General features: G+C 38.8%; 1 protein-coding gene across 8 annotated transcripts in view; it reads right to left on the bottom strand.

Annotated features, from left to right (window-relative positions):
* Positions 1 to 17,227, bottom strand: part of DPP6 (dipeptidyl peptidase like 6) — a 563,983-nt gene that overhangs the window by 311,671 nt on the left and 235,085 nt on the right. Inside the window, exon 1 of one of the 8 annotated variants that reach the window (XM_062621477.1) lies at positions 15,094 to 15,234. The exons of the other annotated variants lie outside the window; for them this stretch is intronic. Within the exon in view, the coding sequence (XP_062477461.1) occupies positions 15,094 to 15,144 (51 nt within the window). The 5' untranslated portion in view covers positions 15,145 to 15,234. Of the gene's footprint in view, positions 1 to 15,093; positions 15,235 to 17,227 lie in introns of those variants that run through there. 8 annotated transcript variants of the gene reach the window in all.

Below are 17,227 nucleotides of genomic sequence, written 5' to 3'. Positions count from 1 at the left end.
AAAAGAAAATAATAATAAAGGGTTATTTTCTCCCTGCAGAAAAAAAAACCCCATACCTCTACCACAAGTGCTTAACAGTGCCTTTACCCAAGTGCTATTTTACTGTCTGCTTAGGCATCGCACACACTGAGCAGCTTGCCACCATCCTTTCACCTTGATTAAACTTTTCTGAAATCTGGCTTGTGACTGCAATGGGGAATAGCCAATAAAGACTGAAACAAATGCCAATCACAATGCTGGGCTTGCATGTCCATGGGAAATGTACCCCTAGGTTTCAAACACAGTCTTGATGCTTTGGAATAGGACTCTTGAAACTGACTTGTGCCTATAGAGGTGAGAATAGGAAGGTGATGGTCCTTTGGCCAAAGGGCTTTCAGGGGCCCAACAATATTGCAGAGTTTTGCAAAACCAGAACAAAAGGATTTCTCTTCCTTAAGGTAAAAACAGAGGAAACTTTACACCTGGGTCAACTTCTATTTCCAATTAAGTTCCCTATGAATTTTGCCACGCTCATACAACCCAGACAGCACCACTCAGACATCCGATCTTTGCTCATTGCAAGAGTTTTCATCCCCAGGTTATGAAGTTTTTTATCCTCCTACCCTGTGTCAGTGAACCAGCAAAGCTGATCCAGTTCTGTGGCCCTCTACATTGTCAGGGTGGCCTTGCGACATTGCATTTGATAGACAACTCCATACTGCTATGGCATTATTTGTATACTGACATCAGGGCTGGAGAAAAACACAGTGTAAAAAAAGACCAGTATACAGCAATAGCTCATATTACATAGTCGTCCTGATCGGTGCAGGTGGGTATCCTTTATAGGGCAGGTGGTTTTCACACTTCAATCATTCCCTCACAACTTGCAGATTTCCACTTCAAAGATTTGGCAGTGTTGAAAAGAGGTTTTTCAACCTACATGGAGTTCATTTAAGTTAAGAGAGGTTCATCTTCCCTAGATTTGTACTGCTGTAATGGCTTCACTGCTGCAGTATTCAAAGCTCTTTCTAAACACCTTTTGGTGAAGCAATATAGCTCTTCTTGAGAATGACTATTGTATGTGTACACCCACTGCCATGTGTAATGTGACTATGGCATACATGGAGTTTGCATGTCTTGAGTGTACAAGTAAGGATATTTATGTATATATGTAAAAACAGAACACAGAGATTTAGGGCATCTGCTTCTGAATTCTTTTGAATCACAGTTGATACCAAGAACTTCGCATCTATGTTAAACTGCTAATCTGCTTTTAAGTATGTAATTTCTTTGTTTTTTTTTTCTATTTCCTTCCCCTATATTGAGGTTGTGAAGATAAGAGAAATTTTTGCCACTGGCAATGGGCTTGCGAATGAGGGGATTTTGGTTTTATGAAAAGATCTTTTGCATGAAGCATACCTTGGCCAGGGCTCAGCTGAGTCCCAGAAAGACTGGTGGTTCAGCTCTTTTCCACTGCAGGGAGGCCAGAGGAGGGATTACAGCTGGTAAGTAAATAATGGACTTTGATACTGTGTAGAGCCATGTAAGAAACTTATCTGAGCATGCCAGGAGCCTCTCATGAACCACTTTACAGATGTGGCAAGAAGAGAATTGTGAGACTTGACTCAAAGAAAACCTATCTGCTAGTTAGGAGATGAATCCTTAGATGACTGACCTAAATCCCTAGTAATGTTGAAGAATGGCACAGAGAAAACTGTGCTAAATGCAGTCTTATAATTTAATCTTAAATCTTTCTGTAGTCCTATATGTATTGCTTAACAAAAGATAATACCAGGAACATTAATATAGAGAAAAAATGTAACAATACATGAAGGAGATTAGCAGGGACAAGTAATAACTGGAGGTTTCATCTGTTCTGTTTAGCTACACTAATAGAAAATAAAGATTTCTAGAAAGCATTAGAAGTAAAAAAGATTCAAAAGAAGTGGCCTGGAGCTTTCTATAGCAGAAGTCTGAAAGCCAGCTGAGTTCCAAATCAGTGAATAAATATATTCATTACCTTACAGAGAGTAAAATAACTTCATATTAGCAGTATGGATATCTGTTTACCATGCTTGTATGAAGATAATTTAATAATACTATATTTAGTCGCCTAACAGAAATTAAGCTAACTTCATACAAGTTATAGGATAATAAAAGGCAGACTGGTTTCATACCAAAATGGTGTTCCTTGGCAGTGAACCTGTTTTATATTAGCAGATGGCCTGAAACCTCTCCTGAATCTTAATGTATGCCTCTGAACTGAGGTAAGTCAGGGAAGATTTTCTCCCTAATTAGGTTATCTGCCTGTTAATGTTCTTTTTGGGGGTTGATTTAAACAAATTCTCTTATTTTTTACATTTATTTTCTTATCACTTCCTGTCCACATAATCACACATTCATATATTCTGTGTGACTGTAATGCATAAATCTGTCACATCATCTCTGTATCACCTTTTATAAGCCTGTAAAATTTGAAGTCAAATTATTTATATTTAGTAAATTTGTACTTGTAAAAGAGCTCCATTTCTTTGGAAAATGTTCTTCCTTTGAATCTCATGATTCCAAACTCACATCTAGAGTCTATATATCTAAATTGCATACTAAAGTGTTATCTTAAATGGTGTATATACTTTGATAATGCAAAACACTATTAGGTTTGAAAAACTTTGCACAGCTAGTGCATCTGTTTGCTTCCATTATGGCACATCTCCCCATCAGGTGAAACGCTACTCCAGACTATTCTCAGTGCTGGATGTCTGGGGAGTGACACACTTAAGCCTTCAGGAGCTGCAATGCCAGCTCCCAGCTGCATGATGAGGTTGCAGGAGGTCTGCACTGGTACCGGTAATGGCCATGCCATAGAGAATGGCAATGTTTTGAGTTGTGCAAGCCTGGGGAAGCATCATGGCCCATGGACTTGGCCCATCTCTCCCATCTGCCCAGTGCATATTCAGCTGGGAGAGCTTCATCCAGACTGCGAGACAGATATGCTCTTGAAAAACCTTTGGAGAAATCACTAGCACTAGACTGGGGAGTGCCTGTTTAAAAGGAAACAGACATTAAAGTTGGAGTAGAGGAAAAAGCTACTACTTTACATTTCGCCAATAGTTCCTGTGGGCTGGTGTGTAAAGATACAGTTTTCTAATATAGAAAACTAATGCTAGGCTTCTAAGCTTATTTGTAGATGCTCACAAGTAAGCTGCTTTTGAAAGGTCCTGAGTAACTCCAGCACATACAGCAGAGGATATCCACATCATGCCTCTAACTCTGGGAGAGACTTAACATCCTTATGGGGAGCCTAGCCTGTAAAATGAGGATAATGATGCCTGCCCACCTCAAAGGGCTTCTCAAGAATTAATTACTGCTTTTGTTGTCCTGGGAAATTTCTAAGTATTGTGGAAGTGATGAGGAATAAATTTTCCTATAGGTAGTCTAACAGATTGTTTTCTCTGCACCCATATCAACCACACTGCACAGACACTGTTTATGCTAGAACAACATTAGTACTTCTCAAGTAAAGCACTGCTGGTGCAAAAAAGGAAATAAGAAACTTTTTTCCCCTAACAGCACCAAGCAAAAATATGATATAATCTGCAAAGCAATTAGATGCGGTACCACCATAGCCTCATGAAGGCTGGAATTCATTGCAGCAGTTGCTGTTTATCCTCACTGCATAGCACAAAACATAGAAATTACATTTACCCTCTGCAGATCTTGCCAAATTCAAAGACCATTGTATCCTGGGAATTAGTGACAGAAAACAACCCTGACCATTAGATCATTCAGATCACCTCCTTACTGATGCAAGACTGTTCTCCTAAATCAATATTTTAGTGTTTCTTCTAGGTCAGGTGAAATTTTTTGTATAATGGAAAAGGGATTTAGCTGCATCCCCTAGGAACTATTCCATAGCTGAAGAGATGTTAGAGGCAGAAAGCTTTGCTTTATATTCAGCATACATTATTCCATTTAAAATTTCACTCCTTAAATGTAAATTAAACTCCAGCTTGTTATGACAAATATTTTCTCATTTTCCTCATGTTTACATCTTTCATAAATATGTAGACTGTTATAAACTCATCTCCACATTACTCTTCATTAAATCAAAGCATTTTATACATATTTTAATGTTCTTTCATACACTAATTGTTCCAATCCTTTGATCATTTCCTCTCACTGTGTGTAATCCTATGAAAGAGCACTGAAGGAGACAAATTCACAGCAAAAAGCCAAACAAACAGGGGCAAATATGATTTCTGGGTTTGACATGGTAGGAAGAGAGGCCAAAGGAATCTCTTCAAGATATTCTTGGAAACACTTTAATCACAAATGAGGAGGTAGAGTCCTCTTTGCATTATCCTGGTACACACCAGGTAGACAAGAAATTCAGCGAGGAGAGACTGAGGAAGGAAAATGGGCACAGTTAACACATGTCTGAAGGGTACCAGCAGCAGCACATCCAGCTAGCATCCCTGTGAAGGAGAGAACCCTGGGCACAAGGCTGTGGCCAGACCTGCTGCACCCTGCAGCAAGGATCAAACTCCTCAGGGGACTCCCCCAGGTCCCTGAGTGCTCACTGGTGGAAAGCAGCAGCAGACTCACCGTCAGGAGCAGTCCCAGGGATGAAAGAAAGAACCTGAATGTTTTTAATAACGAATTGCATAGAGCTCACTCTCTTTGCAAAACCTCCATGAGATGTGTCTGGATACTCAGACATGGTCCTTGGAACAGACCAGTGGTGTTAGAGTGCTTATAAGCAGAAACATTAAAAATACTATCAGTTTATGTAGAGGCATGATTAGAAGTAGAGGTGAGGTATGCATACAAGAGGAGGACTTACCACAGAAGCTAATAGCTGGCCTGAGCAGTGGGCTAAGTCTTGCCAAAAGGATCTTGACCCCTGCTTTTTGGGTAAGTCTGTCAGCTGAGCGTAACTTCTGCCAGAGTTGAACTTGGTATCCAGATACCAGAGTCTAATTTGATTATCACCCATAGGAATTCCATGCACAGGACAGCTAGAGCAAACTGTACTGACTTTAAACTTAGAGAGCAACATAGATGTGCTTAATGGATGCCTTGCATGCAACCCTATTGCAAAAATCAAGTCTGTAACCTGCAGCGGTCAAAATTAATCTTCATACATAACTACCAAGCAAACTCAGAGACAATCATCAAGCCTTAGGGGGATGGGCTGAGAAAGCAGAGGCTTCTGCCTTACTTAATATCTACAGTTTTCATATATCAGCTTTTGTAGTATAAGATGACTAAACCAATTAGTTATAAACCAACAAATGCTAGTTCATATTTAAAAGGCAAAAAGCTGTTCAAAAAGAATCCATAAATAATTTATGAGTCACCACAAATCATAGGATTTAGGGGGAGTCATACATGTGTCTTTCAAAAATATCTCAGCCTTATATTTTTATTTTATTGCTTTTAAAATAAACTGAATTTATTCAAAGTAATCTATACTATTACTGCTTCATCTTCTGAGCAAACAAACAATTCTGGCAGAGCTGACAGGGAACACATAGAATGATTACCATTGGAAAGGACCTTAAAATCACCTAGTTCTAACACGACTTAAGCTAAGAGCTGGAAGTCTCTGTGTCACATCTTTTTACAGTACCTCTGTAAAGAGCAAAGTGCCAAAATACTTCAGTCCACCCTAGTGTGGCATTTAGATGCAGCTATCAGTCTTGATATGCTCCAGAAGGGAGCACCAAAACAAAGACAGTGTCCTTCTGCGACGAGACTTATTGCCCTATCAATTACTATACATAGCCTGAAACTGTAGCAGATGTTGAGGAGAGTAATATCCCGTCTACTTACTGTCAACCAAGTTACTTTTTCAGAGATACTTGGTTCTCAGGAACTGCTCCACAGAAGCAATAAAAGCAGCAAAATTCAGGCAGCAGCCATAAACCTGTTTCATTCATGTGGTCCAGCAAGAGCTTGCTCCAGGCTTTATGGGGAGCAACTACACAACAAGGCAAGAAATGCTCGCTAGAAATCCTTTCCACACTCCGTACAGATCAGATCCCAACTTCAAACATCATAAAATCTATCACACTATTGACTTTCCAGCTAGGAGTCTGGCCATATTCCCAAAGGGCCAACCAATTCAACTCTCCCTGCTTGCAGAAGTCCAAAGTCTAGACATGAATCTTGGGGCAAATCTGCGTACCCTCTTCTGAGTCACTGCACAATCTTTATTATTTGAGAACATTTGTGTGACACAGCTTTACTACACTTAATGCAGCCCAGCTACTCTAATGCATTAACACAATAGAAACGCTCAAGACAAATGGGTACTTTGAATGATAGAGAGCTTTCAGTAACAAAAATGGCTTTCTCAGATGGTTGAGACTAACAGTCAACATATTAAGAAAGACCTTTTTTTTCCCCCTCTTCGTCTCTGAGACTGACAGAATTAGACTACATGCTCTCAAATGTACCCCAGCAGGTCTCTACACACCCTGCTGGTTATATATGCCCTCTTGGGCTTTCTAGCAATACAAGGGTGCTTGCTGGCATCACTCACCTCCAGATGTTGTCTTTTCCTTTGTGCAGAAGATGGAAAGGGCATTTTCTTTCACCAGTGAGTAAGAATGACAAAATTATGTCTGACCTCAGAAGGGTGCAAGAGACCCACTTCTTCACTCTTGTAGGTATTAGACGAGAACAAAGTCAGCACAAAAATACTTTTTACCCTTACCATATTGTCTGACACATGAGTTATTTGGAAACCATCAGTAATAAAAGGAAATAATCATGGAAGAAAATGGCCATAAATAAAACAATGGTATGTCTGAAGCAAGGACAAAAGAGATGAAGGAACTGCTCCAGTAGCAAGATGGAAAGAAAAATTCCTTTGTTTATTAACCTGTGGTAAAACCGTCCAGACTTCGCCGAGAGTAATGAGGTAACTGCATTCCTGACCAATTCTCCATCTTAGGATGACTTCAGCCTCGGTCGATGATCACTCTGATTTTCAGCATATGATATTAGGTGTGAGCAAAAGCTGGTCATCCAGCCTGAAGACATGAACTGATAACTGCACACAATAAACCATCTTGTCACAGAACACCTAGTAAAACACTTAAAAGCAAAGGGATTAAGTCTTTAGAGTTCGGTAAACTTGAGTTTACATAAACAATTTTTTATGAACTGAAAGATTTGCCATTTTGTTTACTGCCATCAGAGATCACTAATTTTAGATGGCTTTTACACTCACCAAATTCGTGTCATTATGCAAACTTCTGCATTTGCAGAGGCATTCTGAGCTATTAGCACCATTTTTCTAATATGTGCAACATTTTACTAGAAGGTCACCATACTATTAACGCTATACCTTCTCTAAATGTAGCAATTATCTACCAAGCAGATATGTGCTGTTGATGGGCAAAGGAGAAGTCATCATTACCATCTAAGGGGACAGGGCGAACAGGAGTCCCAGTACAAACACAATAGTTCCTTTAAAATAAGCCAACAAAAAGCAATAATAAATTATTATAACTAGGCCTTCACTGACTGCTTTATTTGCCATTAAATTCTGCACATTAGTTTGCAAGAGCATAATCTATAAAATCATCGGATTAAATATTCAATTTAGCATGAGGCACATGCAAGTTTAACCACCAGCAGTTTTCCTCAGGTGCCAGCTTGGTCCAGGTTCCCACACTTCCTAGCTTACATAAACTATTCCTTGTATCAAAGATGCATGAAGCCTTAGGTAATAAACACTTACCCTCTACTTGGAGGAGGCAAACTATAACTGAGCTGTGTAAGAAAGCGTCTGTAAGAAAAGCATTTTTCAATAGAAGTGCCAGCAAAGGGGAAAGGGCTGCTCCCTGCTCAGCATTTTGTATTGGAGAGGGGATTAATGGCACTGGCTGTGGCACCAACAAGCTCTGTCCACAACACAGCCTTGCCCCCATGGTCCCACTAGATCCCAGAGACCTCTCACCTCTTTGGGTGATGGGGAGGTAGTATGTGCCAGAGACCTACCTTTGTGCTGGGACCATGGGACAGGGCTGAGCAGGATGACCCATCTGTCTTGACAGGCCCTCAAAGGACCACAAAACTGCCAGTCAAGAGCCACTGGCAGCCTGTTCTCAGGCAGAGAAACCACTGAATCCTACTAGCGAGGAAGTGTTCTGTAGTACTGGAAATGTGTGAGATGGAAGCTTACATTTCTCATTAGCATTTTGTCAGTCCTTTAAATACGAGCAACTAAAAGTCATTTTTTTCATGAAAAGCTATTTTTGGTGAATGTAAATACATTTCAGCTTCTCCCCCATTAACACTTTTGGGAAGAAAAACACATTCATAGCTTTTCCCCCTTTCTCAAGAGAGCGAAAAGGCTATTTAGGAACTTAAATTAGGTGGACTAGACTCAGGCTCCTATATCTGATAGTGGCATATGGACCCTTTATTTTAATAAACCCCAAGACTCTACCAAGAAGATCATTGTGGTTATATAAAATGAATCAATTGTCAAGTACCAGTTCCCCATCCTTGCTTTATTAGTGCTGAGAAACCTAGTCCATGGGAGCCACACATGCTGATGCAGCCCATGTGGACACCTTCAGAAAGAGCTAAAGGAGACTGACCTGTGGTGGTAAGAGGTCCCTCCACCCGGGAGGTAAATAATGCAAAAATCAGAGAAGCTGCTCATGTTGTCCCTGAATAGGAGAGCTCAATTCCACTGCTGTCCTTCCCCTTTCCCCTCTCTTTAGAATTTAAAAATAAACTAAATCAATTATGAATATGTTGCATCTCATTTAAATAAGAGCAGAATATTTGGAGCTCTCTAGCTATGCAAGCAATGTAGCTAAGCCCCTGTGCCACTTGGCTTCTTAAATTAGATGCAGTCACCCAGAAGACCCTCAGCATCTAATTCTTGACCTATCAAAACTGATGGAGGTCTGCCAATGGCTTCAAGCAGGCCAGGATTTTACTCCAGAAACCTCAGAACTCATCATTCAGGGTCAAAATGCTGACTAGAAATGATAAAGTAGGTTTTGTACAGCATGCTGTCATTGCTAACAGTGATTACAGACATTAGCACAGCATCAGTGAGATCGATTTCCGAATAGATGTTAGCATGTTTTATTGGGAAGTGAGGATCATAGGTGAAAAGCAATTAAAACAAATTAATACTTTAAACAAAAGTTTTAAAACGTGCACATTTTCATTTGCTTGCTGAATTTTGCATTCCAGCTTTACCGCAGTGTGACATTTTGAGAGTATTATTTCTGTAAAATGTTGCTTAAAATGCTTCCCCTGTGGTAAAGAGGTTCTGATGTCACCCCCAGTATGACTGTAACTCAGACTGAAACAAAGTTAATAAACAGGCAGCTTCTCCTATATTTACAGACAAAATAACCTCCGCATGAAAGGAACTTGCTACGACAGCCAAAATGTTGGGAGAGGCCCTTCCCCTCCAGGTCTTCTTGGCAGTTTATTACCAGGGTCAGCCATCTCACAGGTAAGGGAGATGAATACACAGCCCACCAGAAGGCCACCCTTCAGTTCCTGATCTTTATAACTGTGTATTAGCTACATTACAACCAATTCTATACAAAACCCTCATATCACCAGGATAGTGAATACCTACCTTCACTCATTTTTTAACAATCCAATTAATTAATTTTGTCTGACAGTGCAGTAAACATTTATAGATATGTTTAATTTTATGGGCAGTCTCCACAGAAACTAAAATAACCACTGTCAGGAGTGAAATTACTAACGTGAATAAGGGTTTGCAGGATCAGTGCATTATGTTTCCAATATCTGGTTTTAGCCATAGGGGTTTGCAAAATTCAAATGGAAAGCAGAAACAGCATTTTAAAACAGCATGTGCAATTTCACTTATTCTACATTTTAATCTAAAGTTGCAATAGGATATATTTGTAGATTGCTTTACAAAGCCCATTAAAAAAATTAAATCCAGCCATTTAAAGGCTGGTCACTGAGATTTGTAAGCATGTGTAAATTCTCTAATCCAGTTTACATTTAACAGCTTTACCATCCTTGGGAGTCCCTTACTAACCTTGGGGAATGGCAATCACAGATCTAACACTTACATGTGTACTGAATTAAGTAGTTACCATTTTGGACCAATACAGCAGATGTTAAAAGTTAAGTGTAATTAGAAACATTATAAGAGTTATAAAAGGAGCAATACACAGCAATATCTCTAATCTACTTTTCTACTAATTTATAGTTTCACTAATTTCACACTAGTTTGTTTCATTAGGCTCACAACACAAAGGACAAGCCCTGAATGACTAAGACCAGTTCAAACAAACCTATCTTTGCAGGGAAGACCTCTGCAGCACTAACTGCCATGCTCAAGAACATTAAAATGTCTTTCATTATTATTTTAAATCAATGCAGCTTGTTTTCAGCCATCCTCAGCAGCAAACTGCATCACAGACAATGCAGCAGTGCCAAGTGGCCTCCCCAAGATGAGCATTTGGACTTTTTCAGTTTCATGAGCAGAAAGCAGTAAGTGATTGATTCACATTTACATGCAATCGGTTGATGTTTTGTAGTAGATGGAGCCTCCTGACTCAGCCATGGAAAGTCCCTGAAATTAGGGGACTTGAAGAGGACATAGCCAAATCCTTCCTCAAACAAGGGGAATACAAGCCACATAAGTCACTGTTGCTCCTTACCTGAAGACTGAGGGACTGGAGTTGGTCCCAGCAGAAGCTGTGGTGTAGTGAGCTGCTGCATCCAAATCCCTCTTTCCTCCTCCTTTTCCTCCCCCTTTTCCCCACCAGCTGATCATCAAAGGTGAGGAGAGGATGAAGCAAAGGGAGGAGCACAAAACCAGAAACCCTGACCCCTCTGTCTCCCTGTGGCAACACAGTAAGCAGTTTCCCCAACCCACCTCCCACCCCTGTACCTCAGATTCAGGAAGTCTCTCAGACCTGCCAGCACTAACCAGATCAGCATCAGGCAGGTCACCGGTGCTCATGCGACGGGAAGGCTGCTCCAGCTCCGCCCGGGCAGGCACCCATGGGTGCTGCAGGCTCATTCTCTGCTGTTGGAAGGCAGGAAGTGCTCAGCTAGGGGCCAGAGGCTGTCCAAGTCCTTCCACGCCTGACTGTGTTGAGGGTCTTCTGAAGACTTTTAGATACCTCCTCCCTCTTTCCCACTTTTCTCCCAGTTGTCCTTTTCCCATTAGTGCTCGCTGCAGAGGATGAGAGGCACCCTTGAAAATGGAAGGCAGGGGTGTGTGGGCTGCTAATTGATGTACTTTTGCACCCATTAGTCTCCTCTTAAAAGCTACTAGAGGGAGGGGCAGAAAAGAAGTCATTGAGACATTTCCTGAGATGCATGCTTCCTTTCCTAAATCTGTCTTTGCTTGTTCAGATCTTCAGTGATCAGCTTATACTATGTGCATATGCTTTCTCAGGCAGAAGAGGCAGAGCCCCTGCAGGTTGCAATGACACAGCACAACCCAAAAGTACCTGTCCTGCACACTGAAAGATAAAAATGGCATTCTCTGAAAACGTTTAAGCTACACCATATTGCTGCCTGATGGATACGTTATGGAAAACAGTTAGAATATATAAGGCCACACTAGGTGGAATTTGCACTCAAACCCTATTGCCTCAGCAATGAAACTGCAGGTCACTGCCACCTGAGGGAGGGTGAAAGACTTTTTATCTCAAAGTCAGGATTACAAGACTGCATATACATTCTGTCAACAGGTTTAAGCATTGCAGCCTTCCTGCTTTTGGGTCTGGGTGGTGAGGCTATAATTCTTTTAAATTATAATGTATTTCAAAAGCACTTAAATAAGACATTCTTTTTACATCTCAGTCTCAGTCCCTATGCATACTAACACAAGCCACCTAAAGTAATATTTATCAAGATATGTTTTTAAGAAGCAGCGAGAAAGAGAAATAGGTCCAGAGTCAGTGCTTTTATACCAATTTACACCCTAAAATACACAAATTATGAAGTAGAAAAGTACAGCTTCTTGATGGAATCAGTGACAACTCCAGGAGCTGTTCTTGAAGAGAACAAATTGCTTCAGCCCACCACCATAAGCACTTCCCAGAGCAAATTACAGGGTTTTTTCAAAAATGCATATTTACTCCAAATATCCCTTCAAATACTTGGCATGAAAGACCATAACAGGGTTTTATAGCTGTCATAGTCTATCAGGTCAAAAACGCATTCAAAAAAAGGGAGTTTAAATACTTACAGGTATGATGGATCACAATGGCATGTACTATTGAGTAAATAATGCATGCTCTAAACATTTTCTAAACAAAGGTTTACACAAGAGACTTGGTGGCTCTGAAGTAGCCATTACTTACTTTCATAACAATTTTTATGTTTCCATGACAATTGCTTTACTTCTTTATTGCTAACAAAACCTGGCACAGTGTTCCTTCCAAGCTTGGTGCAAGTTATCTTTGCATCATTAACAGCCATTACTAATGAGCTCTCGAGACAGCCCAGCATGCAAGTTAAATATTATAACCTTCAGTCCTCAGGATAGCCCAGCATGCCCATTAAATATTGTAATCTGTAATCTTCTTTATAATGACTGTAGGGGGATTTTTTTTAAGCAAAGGTACTCAGAATTGAGTACAGAAAGATTGATTGCTTATTGTTGCTGCTGGGTTTGACCCTATAATTAATTTTCCTGGTTGTTTTTCTTTTTCTGTTAAGTTTGGCTTTCTGCACTTAATTAGCTGAGTTGGCTGTATCTTCAGGAGGGTTTAGGTACCAGCCACTTCACCAGCAGGAGTGGATAGTTGCTGAACGCTTTGGAAGATGTAACTGTCAGTGATATATGCCAACACTTCGGAGATCCACATGAATTACAGGCCAGATTAAAAGTTAATTGAAAACTAAGAGAACCTTCCCATGGATATCAGAAACTGCTGGAGAAACAAGTGAAGTTTCCCTGCCTTTTGCTGAAGGACATTCTATTCGGTAGGAAAAATAACTGATACTTTCCAAGCAATGCTATCTTTTAGTGTATATAATATTTCAAAAATATCTTGAAAGCTTCATACTTTAATAAACAGTTCCTACATCCCATTTTTATTAATATGTTTTTAAAAGAGGACTAGATAATTAGCACTATGAGTCAGGAATAAATCATCATAGCTCCACTGCTTTCAATTTATACTGCTTGTGAGAAAGGCTCTCTATACCTTTCTGGAATCACAGAGTGAATTCATCATCCCCAAATAATTAAGGATTTAATTTAATTATCTGTTAATCTCTTCATTTTATGACTGGATTCTGAAGGATGGCAAGAACTATGGAGAGTTATTGCAAGGGATGTTAATGATAAGTACAGTGTAAATCATGATTTTGATATATCCATAAATACTGAGCAAGTTAATGCCAAGGGTTAAGTGGAGAAAGGGAGTGTGCGCCATATCATAGACATATAATACCCTGCATAAATACATTATGGATTATTAAAAATGCACACTCTGCACAATAAAAGGTCTACCCCTTTTGTTTCAATTCCAACCATAAAAGCCCTCTTCAAGATTTTGACATTCTTCTATCCAGAATAGTTTGAAGTAAGAAAAAGAAACAGTAACATTTAAAAGTGACATTTGCTTCTGCAGAAATTTAATTTTGAGCTATATGACCCTGAAATATCAGGTACCACAATGATGGAATAGGGACAAATGCTTTAGGGAGAAGAGAAAAAAATGCATCAGTTAAAGGATGCTTAATAGCCTGCAGTTCAATAGCTTTCACAAATAGGAGGTAAAGGACAAAGTGTTCAGATGCACAACAACATACACAGCTATATGCAAGTAAAACATTTCCATCCAAGAAGGACATTTTGCCTCTTAAAACTAAACCACTCCCTGAGCTCATTTAAGAACCATGCTTTGACTATGGTAATTATCTCATCTCACTTAATATGATGTAGTATCTACTTATGCTTAATGGATATGTTTTAATTTCTAAGGAAACTGTGCCTGTTTGCACAAATGAAACTTGTACGATGATTAAAATATAATTTTCACTCAGGCAATAACACTTTTCAGCAAACAAAGCCATAAATAGAGACGTTACTTCTATTTAAAGAGAGACTTAAAAATGTGGAAATCCTCTACTATTCAATGAATGTCCTCACTATGAATTGCTGTATATTATGGAAATCAACCATTTGTCATAATTGCTGGAATCTCAAATCAAAGCTACTTTCAAGTACTCAAGTTGATATTATCAGGAAGCAAGTCAACAGATTTTCAGATCAGGGAAAATACACCTTATTTTACTAACAATGCAAGATATTTTATGTAACTTAAATTAACTGGTATCAGATCCCCATCTTCTGAAAGCATCCAAACAAATTTATTTAATGACTTTAAAATTACTTTTAAAATGACAACTGTTTGTGTCATATTTAACAATGAGAAAAACTGACCCCAAACTTCTCAAGAAAACCTATGAAAGTCAGTTTATGAGACATCAGAGAGATGTCCATTTCACTTGTTGCACCAAATTAACTTCACGTTTGGTAAAGAATTATCTGTTCATTTTCTCTGTGGTCTTATTTCCAACCTATAAGACATATAATTGCTTACAAAGTCAATTTGCCCTAATATTATTATTTATTTCATTTTACTATCATGCTAGATTCCAATGCCACATGCGCTTTAAGTACGTTCCATATAGTTCAGCACCACAATGTATTTCAGCTCTAAAATACAGCTTGAGGAGAAAAAAGTGTTTTTTTGGTAATTTTTTTTTATATTCATCCACCCTTGAGTGGCATTTTTAAAGGCCACCTAGGAAATCAGTTTAGCTTAGTTTCCTCAAGGGGTTTTACTCTATAAATGCTGTTGCTATTGTTTCAAATTCTCTAGAACTTTTCTCAAAAGTCAGATTAACCTGAATGCTTAATGTCTCCAGAAATTTGCAAAGATGCAACTGATCTGCAAGACAAGAAATACACAATCAAACCCTGTAATGAAAAGTCTGATCAAGTAACGTGCATGCAGAAGGACAGCTTGTCTTCAAAGATCAAAATTATCTGCTTCTCTTTTATTCATTACCATTGCAATCTTTCTAATACACTAATGCATATTTTTCACTCACCCTCCACAATTTTTTTAATCTCTTCACTCTGGACAATTTGGATTTGTTCATCTCTGATGTCTGCAGGTCAAATACGTATCCTATATGGCTGTAAATATTTCTACAACCAGGCAGGTGCCTTAAAACAGTGGAGTGATATTCTTGAAAACAGAGGCACTCCCTGGCTTTTAATGCTGCTTCCAATAACCACAGAGTTCACAGCTCAGCATAAAGTAACCAATAGCTGAACATGACATTAAAAAAAACCCACAACAAATCCTTCTTTGAGATCAGAGAGGGAGAAGTCTTGATCCATCCAATTCTTGATTTAGGTCAGTGAAAAAAAAAAAAAAGTAGATGCTATTATGCTATTATGTCAGCCATCCAACTTTAAGAAGACTTGTGAGCTGACAGTCGTGGCATTTTAAAGCACTGTCATGATGAGTCTTTACAAAAGGATTGCTTTAATCCTACATAAAAAAAAAATTAAAGCTACTTAAGATGTATGAAAATCACATGATATTACAAAAATATCTGGAAGGTGCTGCAATGGAATGATGCTGAGAAATACCTCATGGAGTGTTTTCTACTTTATTTTTGTGGTTTCCTAAGGAGGTAAGGTTTATATGGTGGTGGGAGTGTGCATACCTGTCATTCCTCCCAAACGATTCCTAACCTTTTTTCTCTTTTTAAACAAAAAAATAAAAATCTCATAAAACAGAAGTCTCAAAGATACCAATTTGTAAGTTTCCTGAAAATCAATGAATGACACAGGAAACTGTACTGATTCTTATTCAAACATAAAGGAGGCAGTGAAAGAATCTATCCAGGAGGGAGATTCCATGGAAAGTCACAAATTTTGATCACTGTTCATGTTATACAGCTTGCAGGTCGCTATAGGAGAGAAGAGCCATTTGATTTTATTGTTCATTCACCTAGGCTTCGTATGCTCCCTTTTATAATTCCATGAAATGGAAAAGAAAGCATAAAATGTGTGAAATATCCTCTCTGGTAAAACATAAAAACCCCACCATATTTCAAGTCCATTTCTGGAATGAGAAAATAAGTTTGTTTGACAAACACTGATTTATTACAGGCAGCTACAACTTCATAGCTACCTCCTGTGGTGTGCAATGAGCCATCCCTACAGATGTGACTACGTAGAGGACACCCATTTAAAGTGTCAGCTCTGAAAGCCTGGTATTGTAACAACCCAGGTACTACCTGGGGGGAAGTCATTCAACAGAGATTCATAAAAGGGTTTTGCTTCTAAAACCTGGTATACAGACTGCCTCTCTCCACAAGAGAAAAGGGGTGACCACCACTTTCTCATGTGAATGATACTACTTTCTTTGCCACATTGTTTTAGATCCTTATCTTGGTGCTATAGCATCACAGAAACCTTCTCTTCCCATCTTAAAATACTGTGCAGTGTGTACCCAATCAGGTTACACTGCATAGAAGACCACATTTGACATTACTGGTCAATATTGATGCAGCCCTTATGAAACTTTCTCTCTTCTGCAAGGAAAGTCTAGAGAGAAGTGCTGTGGGTCTGAAGCTGCAAGATTTTGCTTGTGCAATGTGCCATTACTTACACAATATAGCAGAACCCTTACTGGGATATATATTGAGCAGTAATTCAGGACTTGAATCAAACTTTCTAATGGTCATGATATGTTCCACTAAATGTAAACCTCCATTTCAAATGTGGATACCAAGTTTAGTTGACACTAAGAGCTGTTATGTACTATTTTCAGAAGAAAATGATAGACCAGACCTACGAGTCTATCTCATTGTTTTATTCTCACTTTTCATGTCAAAGTCCTAATATTTTTCAATCAGGAGCATTCCCATTTATTTTAATGAGAGTTTAATCTGACATTTGTTTAATAAAGAATGAAAGTACTTATGTCTTGTTTTTATGTAAAACAGCTAGCTATACCTTATTAGATTTTCTATAAGCACTTCACCCCCCTTTAGTAATCAGCTTCACAATTATCTAACAACAGTATTCCAAACTTTAAATTTTCACACTTGTCAGTCATTCTGACGATGCATTCTTAATCTGCCTGTCATTGAAAAGACGGATAAAAATATTCAAATTTATTAGTGTTTATTGTTAGATTAGTTTATGATCAGTTAGATGTACAAG

This window comes from Pezoporus occidentalis, unplaced genomic scaffold (genome assembly GCF_034315485.1).
Source record: "Pezoporus occidentalis ecotype Australia unplaced genomic scaffold, CSIRO_AGI_Poc_V1 ctg23, whole genome shotgun sequence".
Taxonomy (NCBI): Eukaryota; Metazoa; Chordata; class Aves; order Psittaciformes; family Psittacidae; genus Pezoporus; species Pezoporus occidentalis.
The sequence above is the reverse complement of the archived record's forward strand: the minus strand, read 5'-3'. Positions and strand labels throughout refer to the sequence as shown.